At 36.2% G+C, this 15,615-nt stretch overlaps 1 protein-coding gene across 4 annotated transcripts; it reads right to left on the bottom strand.

The window, feature by feature from the left end:
• Positions 1-6,562: 6,562 nt before the first annotated feature.
• On the bottom strand, positions 6,563-14,598 carry LOC112281475 (phosphoinositide phosphatase SAC8). Of its 4 annotated transcripts, none has more exons than XM_073533409.2 (21): positions 14,205-14,598; positions 12,989-13,160; positions 12,719-12,793; positions 11,979-12,106; positions 11,786-11,877; positions 11,138-11,192; positions 10,925-10,981; positions 10,768-10,800; positions 10,410-10,491; positions 10,116-10,222; positions 9,852-9,938; positions 9,484-9,561; positions 9,251-9,321; positions 8,677-8,775; positions 8,365-8,464; positions 8,137-8,245; positions 7,867-7,939; positions 7,648-7,741; positions 7,235-7,321; positions 7,064-7,127; positions 6,563-6,943 (listed from the first exon to the last, which is right to left on the bottom strand). In XM_073533409.2, the coding sequence occupies exons 2-21, from the start codon at positions 13,131-13,133 to the stop codon at positions 6,816-6,818; spliced, it is 1,764 nt and encodes a 587-aa protein (XP_073389510.1). In that variant the 5' UTR covers positions 13,134-13,160; positions 14,205-14,598; the 3' UTR covers positions 6,563-6,815. The 4 variants fall into 4 exon arrangements, with proteins under 4 accessions (XP_073389510.1, XP_073389511.1, XP_073389512.1 ...); XM_073533410.2 differs by having other exon boundaries at positions 12,989-13,156; positions 14,205-14,597; XM_073533411.1 differs by lacking the exon at positions 14,205-14,598 and adding an exon at positions 13,477-13,617.
• Between the last annotated feature and the right edge of the window lie 1,017 nt (positions 14,599-15,615).

Here is a 15,615-nt window from a genome sequence, read left to right as displayed (position 1 = left end):
AAGAAGGAAAATGAGCTAATGATCAATAAAAGATAATTTTATTGAAACCAAATAATTTCATCTTCGGACAATGAATTCAACATTGACTATTGATTTGACTTTTTTCAAGCAGATCCAAGTAAGTATATCCTTAAACCTTCTTATTCATGATATTAAAAAAAAAAAATCCTCTAAGTCTCATGATACTTCCAAATTTGAGTTTAAGGAGAACCAACTCTATTTTGAAGGGTGCTTATATATTCCAAAAGGAGAAGCACGATTACATGCTTTTGAAGCTCGTCACAATTTTCCTACAGCAGGATATTTTGGATAAAATAAGACTTTGGAGCTTATATCTAAAGATTTTTGGTGGCTTCAAATGTAGAAGCCTGTTAAAGAATTTGTACAGACATGTGATGTCTGTTCAAGATCAAAAACTCCTCATCATCGACCTTGTGGACTCCTCCAACCATTACCTATACCAAAACAACCATAGTCTTCTGTCTCTATGGATTTTATCACGGATCTTCTAATTTCAAGTTCATATGATTCTATATTCATAATTGTAGATCATTTCACCAAAATGGCATATTTTATACCATGTACAAAATCTATTACAAATGAAAGAACAGCTAAACTCTTCTTTAATAATATCTATTGCTATTATGTATTACTAAGGGATATTATATCAGACAAACGAACATAATTTTTATCAAGATTTTAAAGAATTCTTTTCAAGATATTAAATGTGGATATAAAGCTATCTTTAGCTTTCTATCCTCAAATCGATGGACAAATAAAATGGATAAATCAAGTTTTAGAGCAATATTTAAGGTGTATGATCAACTATCAACAAGATGATTAGATAACTCTTTTTTCATTGGCAGAGTTTGCTTACAATAATTTGGTACATTCTTCTACTCAATAAACACCTTTCTTTATCAATTACAATTATCATCCATAATTTGACACTTTTGACTTTTTAAAAGTTGATAATCTTACAGTGGAAGATGTGGCAAATCGATTGTCAAAGCTACATGTAACAATGAAGTCACAATTAAAAGAAGGTCAAGAATGATAAAAATCCAATGCAGATGTTTATCACAAGGAACAACCTCAATTCTACGTGGAGGATAAGGTATGGTTACTTTGTCGTAATATTAAAACTATTTGTCTTTGTGAGAAGCTAGATTATTGTAGGCTTAGACTATTTTTCTATTTGTGAATAGATCAATTCACTTGCTTATCGATTATACCTACCGAAGTCTATGAAAATCCATCATGTGTTCTATGTGTCTTTACTTGAGCCATATAAGACAATCAATATATAAAAAAGAAGACAAATGCCACCACCTCTTATAGAAGTGGATAATAATGAAGAATTTGAGATGAAAGAAGTCTTAGATTCAAGGCGACACCAAAATAGGTTAAAATATTTAGTACATTGGCATGGATATAATATTAATGAATGCACATAGGAGCCATCCAAGAATCTAACAAATACATCAACTAAAGTCAAAGCTTTTCATCAACGACATCCATCAAAACTAAGATGAAGAGTAAAGAAATTCTTTACTATAAAGCAAAGCAAGCCCAATGGAGATTTCATTCTATCTTGTATTATTATTTCTTTGGATTTTTTTAGTACTTAGAAGATGGAGAATCAACAATCAGAAAATTCAATTCAAGAGTTATCATTTGCTGAGCTACCAAACAAGACATTGGGACTATCATAACCTTTGAGACAACAAAATTGAGATGAAGACCCTCAAGAACAACATGTTCTTCTTTGAATAGATGGCAAGATATAACGCATGTGGTACTATGACCTTAGAAGGGACTCTCCATGTTTAAAGATATTTTTGGAGATAAGAACCACTCCTAATGGTATTACTAATGTTTTGTTTGAAGGAAGTTATGAAGGCCTTAATAATGATCAAATATTAGGGTGGTCTTCTCACCCTAGTATGGGACATTATCAATTATTGAAGAGACCTATCAATTACCTTTGAAGGAAACAAAGATCATAGTATGTGGCACAACTTGGACTTCATCAACATGTAATCACCGCTCTTCTTAAAACTCGTTCCTAGAAGAAGAGGTAATGTCACAGACAAACATATTTATCCTAATAATTATCTAAATAATAAGAATAGGTAGAAATAAGTCAAAGTAGATAAATATGATAATATCTTGTAGAAAGTTTTGTAGAAGCTTCATAGACACTACTTTGCATTTATACATGTCTATAGGTGATTGATAGGTTGAAAACTTGGCCAACTAGGAGGCCATGTGTCGACATGTTGGCCACTTGTAGTACAAGTTGAACATATCACACATACTTAAGCAACTGGCCTTGCAAATTAGACATATGTTCTATAAGTTGGATGCATATTAGAGGTCCTATAACACGTCACCACATATTTCTTAGTTAAGTATTATATATAGAGGCAAGAATGAGGCCTTTTTCACTCTTGTCAATTCCTTTCTTGGTTTTTAGTCTAGTTTCAAGAATCTTATGTTTTCTAGTTTTTGGCAATAGCCATTCTAGTTCTTCCTTGAATATACATACTTTCTTCTATTTTTTTACTTTTCTTTTGATATAGATTCCATGACTTTATGCAACTTCTTTTAATTTGTGTCCTTGATGTAAATAAGCAATAAGGCATGTAAAAGACTTGTATTAACAAGTTTTTGTATCAATAAGCTATACAAGCTGGAGCTAAGAGTCTACTACCAAATTTCCTAAGTAAATATTGCTATAGGACTTAGTATGAATAAATGAACCAAACCACTTCAGGCACTAGCAAAAAACTAATCATATGATACCAATTTTTTGGCTATATACATAATGCCATAAATGTGCATATGCATATACATGGTACCATTTAGAGGTTGAAGCTACAAAATCATGTAATACCACAAAATCCTTTTAAAGATTGTACTATAAAAAAGAATGCTAAATAATCTTTTAATAGAAATAATCATTATTAAGAGCTAAAAAATGTAGACTTTTCTTCCACAACGATATTTGTAGATTAATAATTTAAAAATCCTTGAAAAAAACTCAATACTTTGTCTTCTTCAAGGATGACTTTTTAAGACATTGTAAAATTCAATGTATTTTCCAAAAATATAATGTGCAAGAAAAGTTCAAAGAGCTTTGTATTTTTATTCTTCAAAAAATTAGAAATTTCATTTAAAAGCTACAAAGTGATCAAAAAAGGGAGTTTTTAGGTAAAGACTTCATGGAATTTTTAATTGATTCTTGTATTTTGCATGAGCTTATAAGCCTTCATGTCTCAAAACAAAATGATAGCACAGAGTAAAGAAATTGCAACTTGGTTGAATGTCTATATATGATATTACATACAAAGAAACTCACTTTGGATTTTTGGGAGGAAGCATTGCAGACTGTCACTTATTTATTAAATCACATCACCTTTTGCATGAGAAACTATAAAAATCTCTACAAATTCTAAATTGAGCAAATACCCATTGTATTTCATCTACAAATATTTAGATGTATTGTACTTACTGATATAAAAAAATTCCATAGCAGGAAATTAGAGCCAAAGAATATGAAAACTATCTTTGTTAGTTATCTCACTAATACAAATGCATATTGCCTCTTAGATGTAGAGCAATGCAAAATGATTGTAAACCACAATGTTATTTTTGATAAACTTTTAATTCCTAAAAAAACCATGTTTAAAGTTTTTTCATGATTATTTACATTCCATGAAGTATCTGTTGGCATTTTTCATAGCACAAGCATTGTTGAGCCTACCTTCACAAGATCAATTCATTTCAAAATTGCTGTACTTACAAATATTTTATTTTTCAAAGAGCCAAAAATGATCAAATCTAAAAATGATGAAGATGCTTTTTCACCATCCTTCTTACCTATACAAAGTCAAATCACCAATATCAAGCATCTATTTGTATTAAAGACAAATCTATTGGCAATATAGTCAAAATCACATCCCTTTTTAGGTTTGATCATTTTTGGCTCTGTAATGCACCTTCTTACTTATACAACTATTATACTTTTTACTTATACAACCTTATATATCTGCAATGCACCTTTTTACTTATACAACTATTTTATTTTTTACTTATTTGTTGGTCTTGTATCCAATGAGTACATTTCTAATAATTTAGATACATATGAAGAAGCTTTAGCCAGCCTAGAAGTTGAAAAAATTTAATACACTATGGAAGCCAAATTCAATTCTCTTTTTAAAAATAATACTTGGCTTCTTGTATCATTTCTCTCTTATTACAAACTAATAAAGTATAAAGGTTTTTAGAATCAAGACAAATTTTGATGGATTTGTTGCAAATTTCATGGCACGCCTTGTTGCAAAAGGCTAAATCCAAAAATATGAAGTTGATTACAATCAAACAGTCTACCTTGTTATGAAGTATAAATCCATTCAAATAGTGCTTGCTATTGTCACACAACAATACATAATCATTATCTTGTTTGATATTCAAATAGCATTTTTTTATAGGTTTCTTAATACAAAAATCTACAAGCAATAATCTTAGAATATTAAGATTGCGTACTTGCATGCATCAACATTTGTGTATTTACTACTCGAGAGCTTATACAAGTTGAAGCAATTAGAATGTATTTGAAACCAAATCTTTTATGATTTTTTCATGAAATTTGATCTTGAATCCACCAAGGTTAATCCATGCATATATATCTTGAAATCAAAATCCCTCCTCATTATCACACTTTTTGTAGATGATAGACTTGCTATTTATTCATCACCAGTATAGTTTGAAGATCTTATATATTACATAGAAGAAAATTTTCCCATTACTTGCTCCAATGCAAATCTCTACATGGGATTATATATCCTCCACTTGAAAATTGAAGGCCATATTTTCATCTACCAAGCTATTTACTTTTGTCACATCCTACTTCATTTTAGTTTTGGCAATTGCATCCCTCTCAATGTCTATGCCAATCCAAACACAAAGCTCAATGATAACAATAAATTTTTTAAACTCTTTTTTTTCTACTTTGATGCCTTGAGATATCTTTCCTATGCTCAAATAATAAGTTGTCCTAATATTAATTACATTGTGAGTATGAATGCTCAATTCTCAGCAAATCCTCAACAACACTGCCAAGCAATCACATGCATATTTTGCTACCTTACAAGTACTATACACTCTCTATATTTAAATAATAATGCCAAATCCCTACTACTCAAAGAATATGGAGATGCCAAACAATACAAATGATATCATCAATCAATAATCAAGCACGGACACATTGTTATTACTAAATGGTACTCTAATTCATTAGTGCAGTTGGAAGCAAAATTGTATGGCTACCTCCATAACTGAATCCAACTATGTTCCAATTGGTTTGACAGCAAATGACATCATCTGGCATCAATGTTTATTTGAAAATTTGTATTTCCAACACACACAAGCAATACAACTCTTCTCCGACAACCAAAGCACCATACGCTTGGTTCACAACCCCAAATTCCATCGCCGCTCAAAGCATATTGATATTGTGTATCATTTCATCTAAGAGCATCAACAACTTGGAAACATCAACATTTAATACATCCCTACCATAGATCAACTGTCCAACCTCTCCACAATGGCCCTCCCCTTGATCGTTTCTCCTTGCTTCGCAAATCCATTGATCTGCTTCCATCACCCACAGCAATACCTGTGGACTAATTACATTTATGTTTTTCTAATGCTACAATCCGCTAATATTAGGAACTACCTGTATAAGAGAAGGTGTTGAAAACATTACATGCCCTAAGTCCAGCTAGGAAGAGCTGGACACTTGAGTGTTAAGATACAAGATCAATTTGGTTAAGCAAACAATAATCACTCTGATTAACTGAACGATCACAGTTTGTTACAACCCACTGCTCTAAACCTGCACGCAGCTTTGTGCACCTCTATGTACTCTCTGATCCTTACGCGATGGATGTAAAAGTTCTCTCTTGTAATAAAACCATCATGTGAGCAAAGGTCGAAGCTTCTGAGACTTTTTCTTTACTCTCAACACCGTCTTCTATCGATCATCCACGGCTGCCTTCTTTCCAAACTAGTCTCAACCCAACTTCTTCGCCACGGTAAAAGAGAACCCGAAAACAGATCATACGGCGCTACAACGAGACAAACTGGAAACATTGAGATCGTCTCCCACAACACCTCCAATGTGTGAGACTGGTCACACCATCCCCAGCTTACAATCCGCACTGGCTCCCTAGCTCACCATCCGAAATCGCCGCTGCCACACGAAAGCCTCCTGCACACGATCAGGCTAGAGAAAAGATCCTTCGCTCTTTGGTTATATGACCCCTTCTCGTGAGTCTGTTACAAGACGTTGCGCGCATTCAGATGTTAAAAATGAGTGCTCTGAAGAATGGATATTCATGTGTATCACATGGATATTAACACAACGACCCTCAATATTTACGAGTAGAAACGTTACTGAAACGCATACTGAGTAGAATTTCAGCTCGTGTAGCTAATGCAATGTGCATTGAATAGTAAAACTCTAAAAAAAACCATGACTTGTGCACTGCCAAGATTGAGAATAACATGTTCGTTTGCAATACCACTAAGGAAAATACATGCCATAATTGTCGAGTCCATATTGAAGATTGCATGTGGAATCTTCACTAGTCTCCAATCACAATAAAATCAAAAGCTATCAACCTTCAGCATAAAGCATTGGATGTTTGGTCCTATTGAAAAAAAATGAACAGACGATCACTAACTTCCCACAACTCTATCTAGATAATTCGGATGGTGTTCGAAGTTGTGCAACATGAATGGTACATTTAATCCATTTTACAAAGGCGTGGACGAACAGTCAGATTACGACCCTGTTGCCGAACCAACGCTACGACGCCACCCGTCACACCCGCCAGCATAAGTGTGTAAAGATACTGGTACATGTCGGTGCCTACTGCACAAATCAACAAAGGATAACAATCAGACTCCACTTGGGCAGAATTTTGAATCGAAAAATTATCAAATGTGTGTCATTCGGTATTTTCGACGTTCAATGGAGTGATCGAGGGCTTACATTGCCGGACAGAAACACTGGTGAAGTAAGCGCCTGCCATAAATGTAGCTAGAGCGCCCGGCAACTGCAGTGCACATAGAATGAGTCAACTAAGGGTATTCTTCCAAATCTATGAAGCAAGTGAAAAGTTTAATAAACATTGATTGTCAATTATGAAGCAGTATCTGTTACCGCGAAGGTCTCTTTCCAGCTTATCTGGAGAGATGCTGGAGTTCCTCGTTTGACTTGGTAGTGACCAGCTACAAGATCAATGCTATCCTGTAAACAAAAAAACAAACGTAAGAGAGGTACTCCTATTCATCTTCAGACTTAATCATCCTTACACCCTCTCCAGTGTCCTGTTAACATACCCTATCATTCTCTAACAATAATCTAATACAACTAAGTTCATCTTATCAACATTAGGCTCAACTCATAGTCATTGAAATATCACCGAGTTGAAGCCTTAACACCTGAAAGCTGGGATCTAAATTAATTTAACTTACAGAGCTGTTCAGGCAACCATGGACTGAGATTTGAAGACAGTGATTTCAAGTCTACCATGAAGATTTAGGATATCAAGTAACTAATCCCTAACTACAAACCTGTTTGATTCCATCTCGAAAATTGTTAAGATAGTAGCGGGTAGCGGAGTTGAGACCATCTTGAAGAATACCCCGAATTGTCCTCTTTCCAAATCTGGTTCACAATCGTTTCCAATACTAGAACTTAAGGAGCGCTTACATTACAGTAAGAAGGAACACATCAAATTGTCAAGGCTGTTTGGAAATACACAGCACTCTTAAAAATTTATCAAAGCATACCTTACAAAGTCGCCCTTGAGAGCTCCAGTGCCAGAGTATTGAATGCTTATATGATCTCCATGATCAGCCCACACTGGAAGTAAACATCAGAACATATATGATCATATAGATAGCACACAGGAGGTAAAAATTTACCATATCCATTCCTAGGATACGAAGTACTTCGTGTTTGAATTTTCCACGTCCACAGCTTGTTATGTAGAGAGAATATCGAACTGCAAGTATTTCATTGTGAACCACATATAAATACAAAATGAATAGAGCCCATACACAGTTTGAACTTCTCCTCCAAACTTTCAAATTGCTGAATGGTATTGTTTGGTTCCAGAATTCCAATCCGTTGCAACTGAACCTCAAGAGCTTTCCGTCCAAGTAAGCTCTGCGAATTGATTACACTCGGTATCAAAGGCATGCATGTGTAGAAGTAATATTCTGAAGTTCAATCCGACAAACTCGATACAGCATACAAAATTCAAGGCATGGGGACTAAGAACTAACCTGTGTCACATTAGTACGATCCAAACAATCGATACAGTTAGTTCTAACTTGTCCTTTCTGTACCTCCAGTACTTTGCCCATTGGGTCCCGCAAGTAACATCTGTGCGTTACAAAACAGAACAGATAAATTAAGCTAACAACGATCTCGGCATGATTTCACAACTTGCCAGAGGTCAGCTAACATCAGCAACGCAAGCAACAAAGTCTTAGAAACAATTTCAACGGCAAGAAAAAGATAAACGGATGAATCGATTGAGAGGCACAAATGAACATCATATAATAATACATAGGAGTCAGCTGTCGGAGTCTTACCCTTGCCTACTCAATTCCTCCTTAATATCATCATACAAAGCAGACAGGCGCTCAAAGTGGATATGGCCACAAATCTTATGGAAATCAAATGGAAGATATCTGCACATCTTTATGTCTAGTCACAGAAATCTGAACTAACCAACCATAAAATGGCTTGCATTTAAAGCACTTGGTGTGAGCAACAGCAATGACCTTCAAAAGAGAAATTCGACTTCAGATTTCTTTGACACCAGCCCTACTCGCAAGAGGCTTAACTTATAGAAGAAGCAGGTACCCAAAAAGAATTAAAATTAAAACTTTATTGTTATTCTTATGACTACTAATAAAATCCATCCGCCAGAAGTTAACAAACACAGACACTAGCAGATTACCATGCAGCTGTGTAGAATGCGACAATGTACTAGTAAAGCATGAGAACTACTGAAAGGAAAGAGGAAAATTTTGAATTTTTAAAAGAAAAGAAAAGAAACGATTCCCATGAGTTGATGCAACAGGCCTACAGTTCACAATGATAATAAGCACACTGCAATATGAGCACAAACTATTGGTAAGCAGGGTGTTTAAGTCAACCGACCTAATATGTTCATCTGATAATTTTTCCATGGCTTCCCTATAAGCTACGCTTAAGACGCTTTCGCCACCTTGCTGCATTTACACATGTAGAATCAGGAGGAGTTGAGACAGCCAGACACCTTCACATATTGCAGAGATTACTTAAGTATTCCAAATGACATTGAAACTCCAATTGCTCCTTTATAATTCACACAGATATGTTATTAGTATGCAAATCAAACGATGCCCTCGTACCTGGTTAATCAGATCAATAGCCAGTATATCACCATAGCGCTTTCTTAAATCCCTGAAGTGCCTCTCTACCGCTATAGGCTGCAGAGCAGTGACAATAAGACTTCACATTAAATATTTATGGTATTTTTTAAGAAATAGGTTAAGCATGAGCCCAGACTATAAGTAGGGTCGTGCGTACTCGTAGTTACGTTAGAAAAAGTCAACACATGAACAACGACAAAAAAACATAATCCTTACAAGTGAATGACTACTCGGAAGACATTTTAACAATCATTCTGAAGAGAAGTTAATTACTTGAATGTGGCAACTCCCATCATCAACGAAGTCTCCACTAAGACATCAGTTAAACATTAGCAATTATCACCTACCGTATTTTCATAGTTGACAGTCTTGATCTGAGGCTTGTAAGAAAGATCTACAACTTGCTCCCACATTACTGGAATAGAACCCCTCACCTGCCGAAACACAAAAATCGACTTTAATTTGCAAATATCTCACGCATTTGCAGGAAGTGAGTATACGCTATGGAAAATACATTACCATCACGGTAATCACAGTACATGTGTAACTTGGTAGCGAGAGGTGCAGAGGAATGGTTGAGCATGGTTTGCAGTTAAGAAAGCAATGAAAACCTGTGTATAGGAAGCAAAAAAACCCTGCGATTCAAGTATTTGCTCGGACTCCACGAAATTGGCAACATTGCCATCTAGATCAGCACCCCTTCGCCACATCCGTGTCCCTGAACAATATGATCAACATCAACCCGACTACAAACTAAAAGTGTCTGACCCACCTAACAAACAACCATATCCATGCACAGTATATCAATTATCTATATATTGTTTTAGAAATCAAGGTTCTCAGCGCAGCCCTTGTAGAAGTGATCTGGTAAGAGAAAACACGGTTGAGGAACATCAAGAACTCACCAGCACGTTTCATAGAACGCCTTGCAATTAAAGATACCTTGACGGGTTTGTTTTTCACAACAGTCTCAATCGTTTGGAAACTTTCACAGCAATCAAGGAGTCACAAACGCAATAAAAAAACTTCTTTTACAATAACCTCAATTATTAGTGCTTATAAGTCTCGGAATCATTTCAAACGGTCTTTCAGAATTTCAAGACAGCTATTGAACTGTCAACGCCCAATTCCAAATTACTTCTTCAGATATAAAAGCGGTGTCAAGTCTTTCATAGAACCACAAATTTACTTTCCAAAAAGGACTACTTCTCAAAATCCAATCCATCATGCAGGTGAAACAATGTAAAATGTCAGTAGGATATTGCCTTGGATCACAGGCAGAATATAAGGCTCCAGCTGCACAATCCCAATACAGTAAAGCAATCATTCCACAAGACTAATAAAACATGAACAGAAAAGTCCATTTGAATGGTTACCAGCTCAACATTCAATGAAGGACACGATCAAATAATTCGAATACCTTTTGGTTAATCAAATCCTGCAATAAATTCTTGTTCCATAGATATCTGTCCTCTGCCTGATCATCCCGAAAAAACACACCCAATCAATTCAGTAGAGGATCGCACCAATATAGGAATAAAACGGCTTACAATTATAATTAAAATCATCAATACACAATAGCATCACATCTTGCATGAAAATGCATTCAAGGCTAAATAGATCGAGAACACACGTATTTCCAAACGGAGGGATGTTCTGACTTAGCAACATCTTGAAATGTTCCTGCGCTGCAATCAGAACATTTAAGACTCGTCAGTTCAGTTCGACTCAGTTCAGTTTCGCTCTATCAGTATTTTTTTAGTGAATTTTTTCTTAATTTCGCGGAGGGTGGGGGTTTGATTGATTGACTAATAACACAAAACAAAATAGAAAAAGTAACAAACAATTTTCAAGCCATTCAAATTCCCAGATAAGACTTAGTTCGACCCAAACCACTGGGAAAAAACAAAACCAGAGGAATGTGTAGTTAATCGAAATTAAAGCCATTCTACCCCTCTGCAAACCATTGATCGTGCGAAATAGAGGACCTTGCATTGGTCATTCATTCCAGACTGAGCACAAAATACACACGGAGAAAGCTTCATAGAACCCTATGGTGCTTTAATACGATCTGAAAATGACATCATGGATATATAAAACGAGGTAAAACAAAGCCACCGAAGATAAAACACTACAACATATGAAAATGAACCATTCAAAAGCATCACCTGCACAGCAAAACTATGGAAGCGGAGAACGGGAGAATGACAGCTAAAGTCGTATGAAACATGACAACCTACCCTGGAAACCCAAAGCAGCTGAGCACGGTGGAGCAACTTACTTCAGTGTCAAATCGACATCATAAGAGAAATAGAGTCCGGGCGTCGATTCGAGAGTCTTCAACAAGCCCACGAGGTGTGCCTCGTCTTTTTTCTGCAGTGATGCTATATACGATAAGGCCGCAATACTTAACAAGAGGGTTGGAAGTGGATGTGTATGGGTTGCAAAATAGTTTGAAGAGTTCTAAATTGCACCTCTTCAGGGGTTGCTTGGTGGAGGTTATTGTTGCAGCTGAGAACTTTCATAGCAGTCACACGGTAAATAGGGTTGCCTTTATACAGGCCCAAAGAGTCACGACCAGTAATTACAAGAGCATGGGCACCTGAAAGCACCATATACATCGCTTCATAAAATATCAACGCAGCCTCGACACACTACGAACAAACTATATGATGCAAATATGCATTGGCATTTATCTCGTCCACGTCGCAGATTAGACAGGCAGTTAAAGGTCTTCTGGCCGTTCTGACACTTTGATTAACATCACCGAATTGCCATTCAATGTTATTGTCTAAATTTCAAGCATGTTGGTGCAACTGTTATCGCTGTTGCTCTTGACATAAATGCAAAAACCTAAATCTAATCAAAAATATTCCGCACATATATTTATTTATATATTTATATTTATATTTATATATATATATATATATGCAAGATATGAAGAAGCTCTTATTTACATTCATATTTTAATTTTCCAACTTTACTTCTTCTCTTCACTTGAAAGACTAAATTGAGACATCTGCCATAATCCAAATCCATATCTCAAAATGACCAGAATGCTTAATCCTTGTCATTCGATTGCAGCATCTATACGTCTAACATACTGAAAAGTGCAGAAAAAATAAATAAAATAAAAATCACAACGTTCATAAAATCGGCTAAGCGAACACAGATTACGGGGTACTAAAATTCTCAACAGAACAGTATTGCTTGCCTGCAACAAGACGGAGAATTCCCACCAATCCGAAGACGATTTGCGCATGTGGTATACTGTCGTCTGGAAGCTGATCTGCATCGGCGTCACCCGAATTTTCAACAGCTTCACTTAGCATTGTTCATCCGACGATCAATATTCCATACTACAGTGAGAAATGCTTTCATTGCACTCACAAAGTGACGAGTCTCCACTGATGGATTGAACAAAAACAAATAAATAAATGAAAGCATAACATATCGACCACACGATACAGGGATGCTAACTTACTCGTGTAGCTCAAGTCACCGCTAGAACGATCAATTGAAAGATACTCAGTAGCCATGTGATCGGTAGGCTCCAAAACATACTTGTCCGGAAGCTCCCAAAGTCGCATCCGAGTGCACGGCTTGCGAATATTATTCGAATCCCCCATCTCACTCTCTATATTAAACAACCCTGCCTAAGGCAACGCACATAAATTCGGTGAACAACGATAAACGATATCCATTGCACAATCACTTCGTATGTAATAAATTTTTACAACCACCAGAATGTGGAATCGTATCAATGTTACCAAAGACAATATGTTCAAATTTCATACAGACCAAGAGGAATGTCCTGAGATTGTACAATCACACAACACGCACAAACTTACTGTAGTAAGCATGCAAACACGCCTGATATATTTTAAGACAATGATTATAACGCAAGAATTGCAAAAAGTACTGAGTGCAGGAAGATTCAGCACATAATGTCGCACTATGCCTTTGGCGTACCTTCGACTAAGCCTTGCAATGCAGGGTGGCGAAAAGACAAGATATTAGTATGCGTGAAAATAAGAGAACCTAAGCGAAAATCTCGCCACTGGCTCCACAATCAATCATGCGAGGAGACCTCTCTCACATATTTGCCCCTCACAAACCTGGCCCAGATCGCCGAGCCGTGCCAAAGCACTGTGTCTCACTTTTTTCTGTAATCTCCAAAGCCTCACACATTCACTAGGACTCCAAAACCTTCCGAGGGCCTTGGCTAGGACGTGACCACCTCTTCACAGAAGAAAATAAACACTTCTTCTACACTCCACTCTATCTCATCCCAGAAAATAAAGTAAACAATGATTCTTAACGCCACACACTCCTCCCATTCCCAATAATCACAGATCCCGAACTCGCGTGGAGCTAAAACACAAACATTCGCGACCAAACTCCTAAAACCACAAACGACATATCCCTGAAACCGCGAGTTCGATACCAAGGGGGGCAACAAAAAAATTACAAAAATATAAATATAAATAAATAAAACACAACAGAACGCCACTCAAATCCCAAATACAGATACAAAACAAGTATAAGAAGTGACAACAACGCTCATTTCCCTCGCCGCCGATCCTTTCCAACCTGCCTCCACAAAATTGGATCAACACAGCATGTGCTAATCTCCACAACCCTCGTGCTCTTGCGTACAAGACAGTCAAACCACAGCAATCGAGTGCCTTAAAACATACCCTGATATTACGTCAGCAGTGGCAGCGTCGATGATGCAGTGAGCTGGTGAAACAGGGGATTGAAGGAATGTGCCCCGGGAAGCTTCACGAGCTTGAGCAAGTCCTGCAGCAGTTTGCCACCACGCCGGTTTAGCAACGGAATTGCGTCCTGCTCCTTGGAAGCACCACCCCCAACGATTGGCGACAAAACCTGGGGCGAAATTCGAGAGAAACGGGGACCGGGAATCAGCAACGGAGAGCGATTCGGGGCAGGGGAACTTGGGAATCAAGGATTGGGTGCGGAAAGTGTGAAAAATGGAGCCTATCAGTATTTTGCATTCGCATTTGAGCATCTCTCAATTGCCGAAAAGAATCTAATGCTGACTGACTATGGTGATGAACGAGGGTGACGACGACGAGTGTGCTTAGTATTTCTCCTCCTCCGAAGGAAGATTCCACCTGCGTCGATTCCTATCTCACAGAATTCGATCCTTCGCCTTCCAACGCAATCGCTAGTGACTTCCGCAACGCCTACGGAAACCTTCGACGGGAGGCAAGGTGGCTTAGAGACATAGTATCAGTGAAAATTCCTCTCTGTGACGTTCCTGTTGTTGTAGTTTTTGACATAGCTCTAAAAAAGAATTGTTCAAACATATTTTTATTCTTTAGATTTCGGAGAAAGTTTGATTGTTGGGTAACGATTGAGGAATGATTCATTAACAAAAAAATTAGATTAATTTGTGGTTGATCCAATAATCAATGTTTGGCTAAATGTATGCTAATAGTCAACTGATTTGGGTGTAATAAATTTTATTTATAATAAAATAATGGTAGACTCAAGTCAAAGATATAAAAAAATGACAGTGTTTATTTATAGTAATCGAGATATGTGTGCCTGTATGTATGTATGTATATAATTCTAATTACAAGCTAGTATAAGTTTTAAAATTTGTTGCAATTAGTGCTGTATTGTATTCTGATTGGCACAATATAATCTACATTGGTTTCATTTTAAACTATTGCATTAGAATCTTTAAAAATTTAGCCTTAATTAAAATAATAAATTAATAAATTTATTATGGAAGATTATGTAACTTGCTTACTCACAATTTATTTATAATTATAGTGGAATGTTAAATATACCCAATTTTTTATTAAATTGATCCACCCATCCTAACCATCACAAACAAAAAAATGACCTCTAGATTTATTTCTCCACAATTGGATCTGCAACCAATAAAAACCAACCACATAATAATTTTATTAATTTACCATGTTCTTCATTAAGAATGGGTCTATTTGGTAAAAGTATGGGTCTTTTTAACATTTCCCTAATTATATTAAAAATAATAGATATATTCAGTAATACTCATGCATACCTGTTTTTAAATTTCTATATATATATATATATATACACACACACAACAGTAAA

The sequence above is a fragment of the Physcomitrium patens genome, chromosome 4 (genome assembly GCF_059467195.1).
Source record: "Physcomitrium patens ecotype Gransden chromosome 4, ASM5946719v1, whole genome shotgun sequence".
Lineage (NCBI taxonomy): Eukaryota > Viridiplantae > Streptophyta > Bryopsida > Funariales > Funariaceae > Physcomitrium > Physcomitrium patens.
The sequence above is the reverse complement of the archived record's forward strand: the minus strand, read 5'-3'. Positions and strand labels throughout refer to the sequence as shown.

Coding starts and splice junctions, on each gene's coding strand:
- LOC112281475 (XM_073533409.2), bottom strand. CDS start 13,133: ATGGGGGATTCGAATAATATTCGCAAGCCGTGCACTCGGATGCGACTT. Junction 10,982..11,137: donor ATCCCTCCGTTTGGAAATAC/GTGTGTTCTCGA, acceptor CGGGATGATCAG/GCAGAGGACAGATATCTATG. Junction 9,562..9,851: donor CTGTCAACTATGAAAATACG/GTAGGTGATAAT, acceptor ACTGCTCTGCAG/CCTATAGCGGTAGAGAGGCA.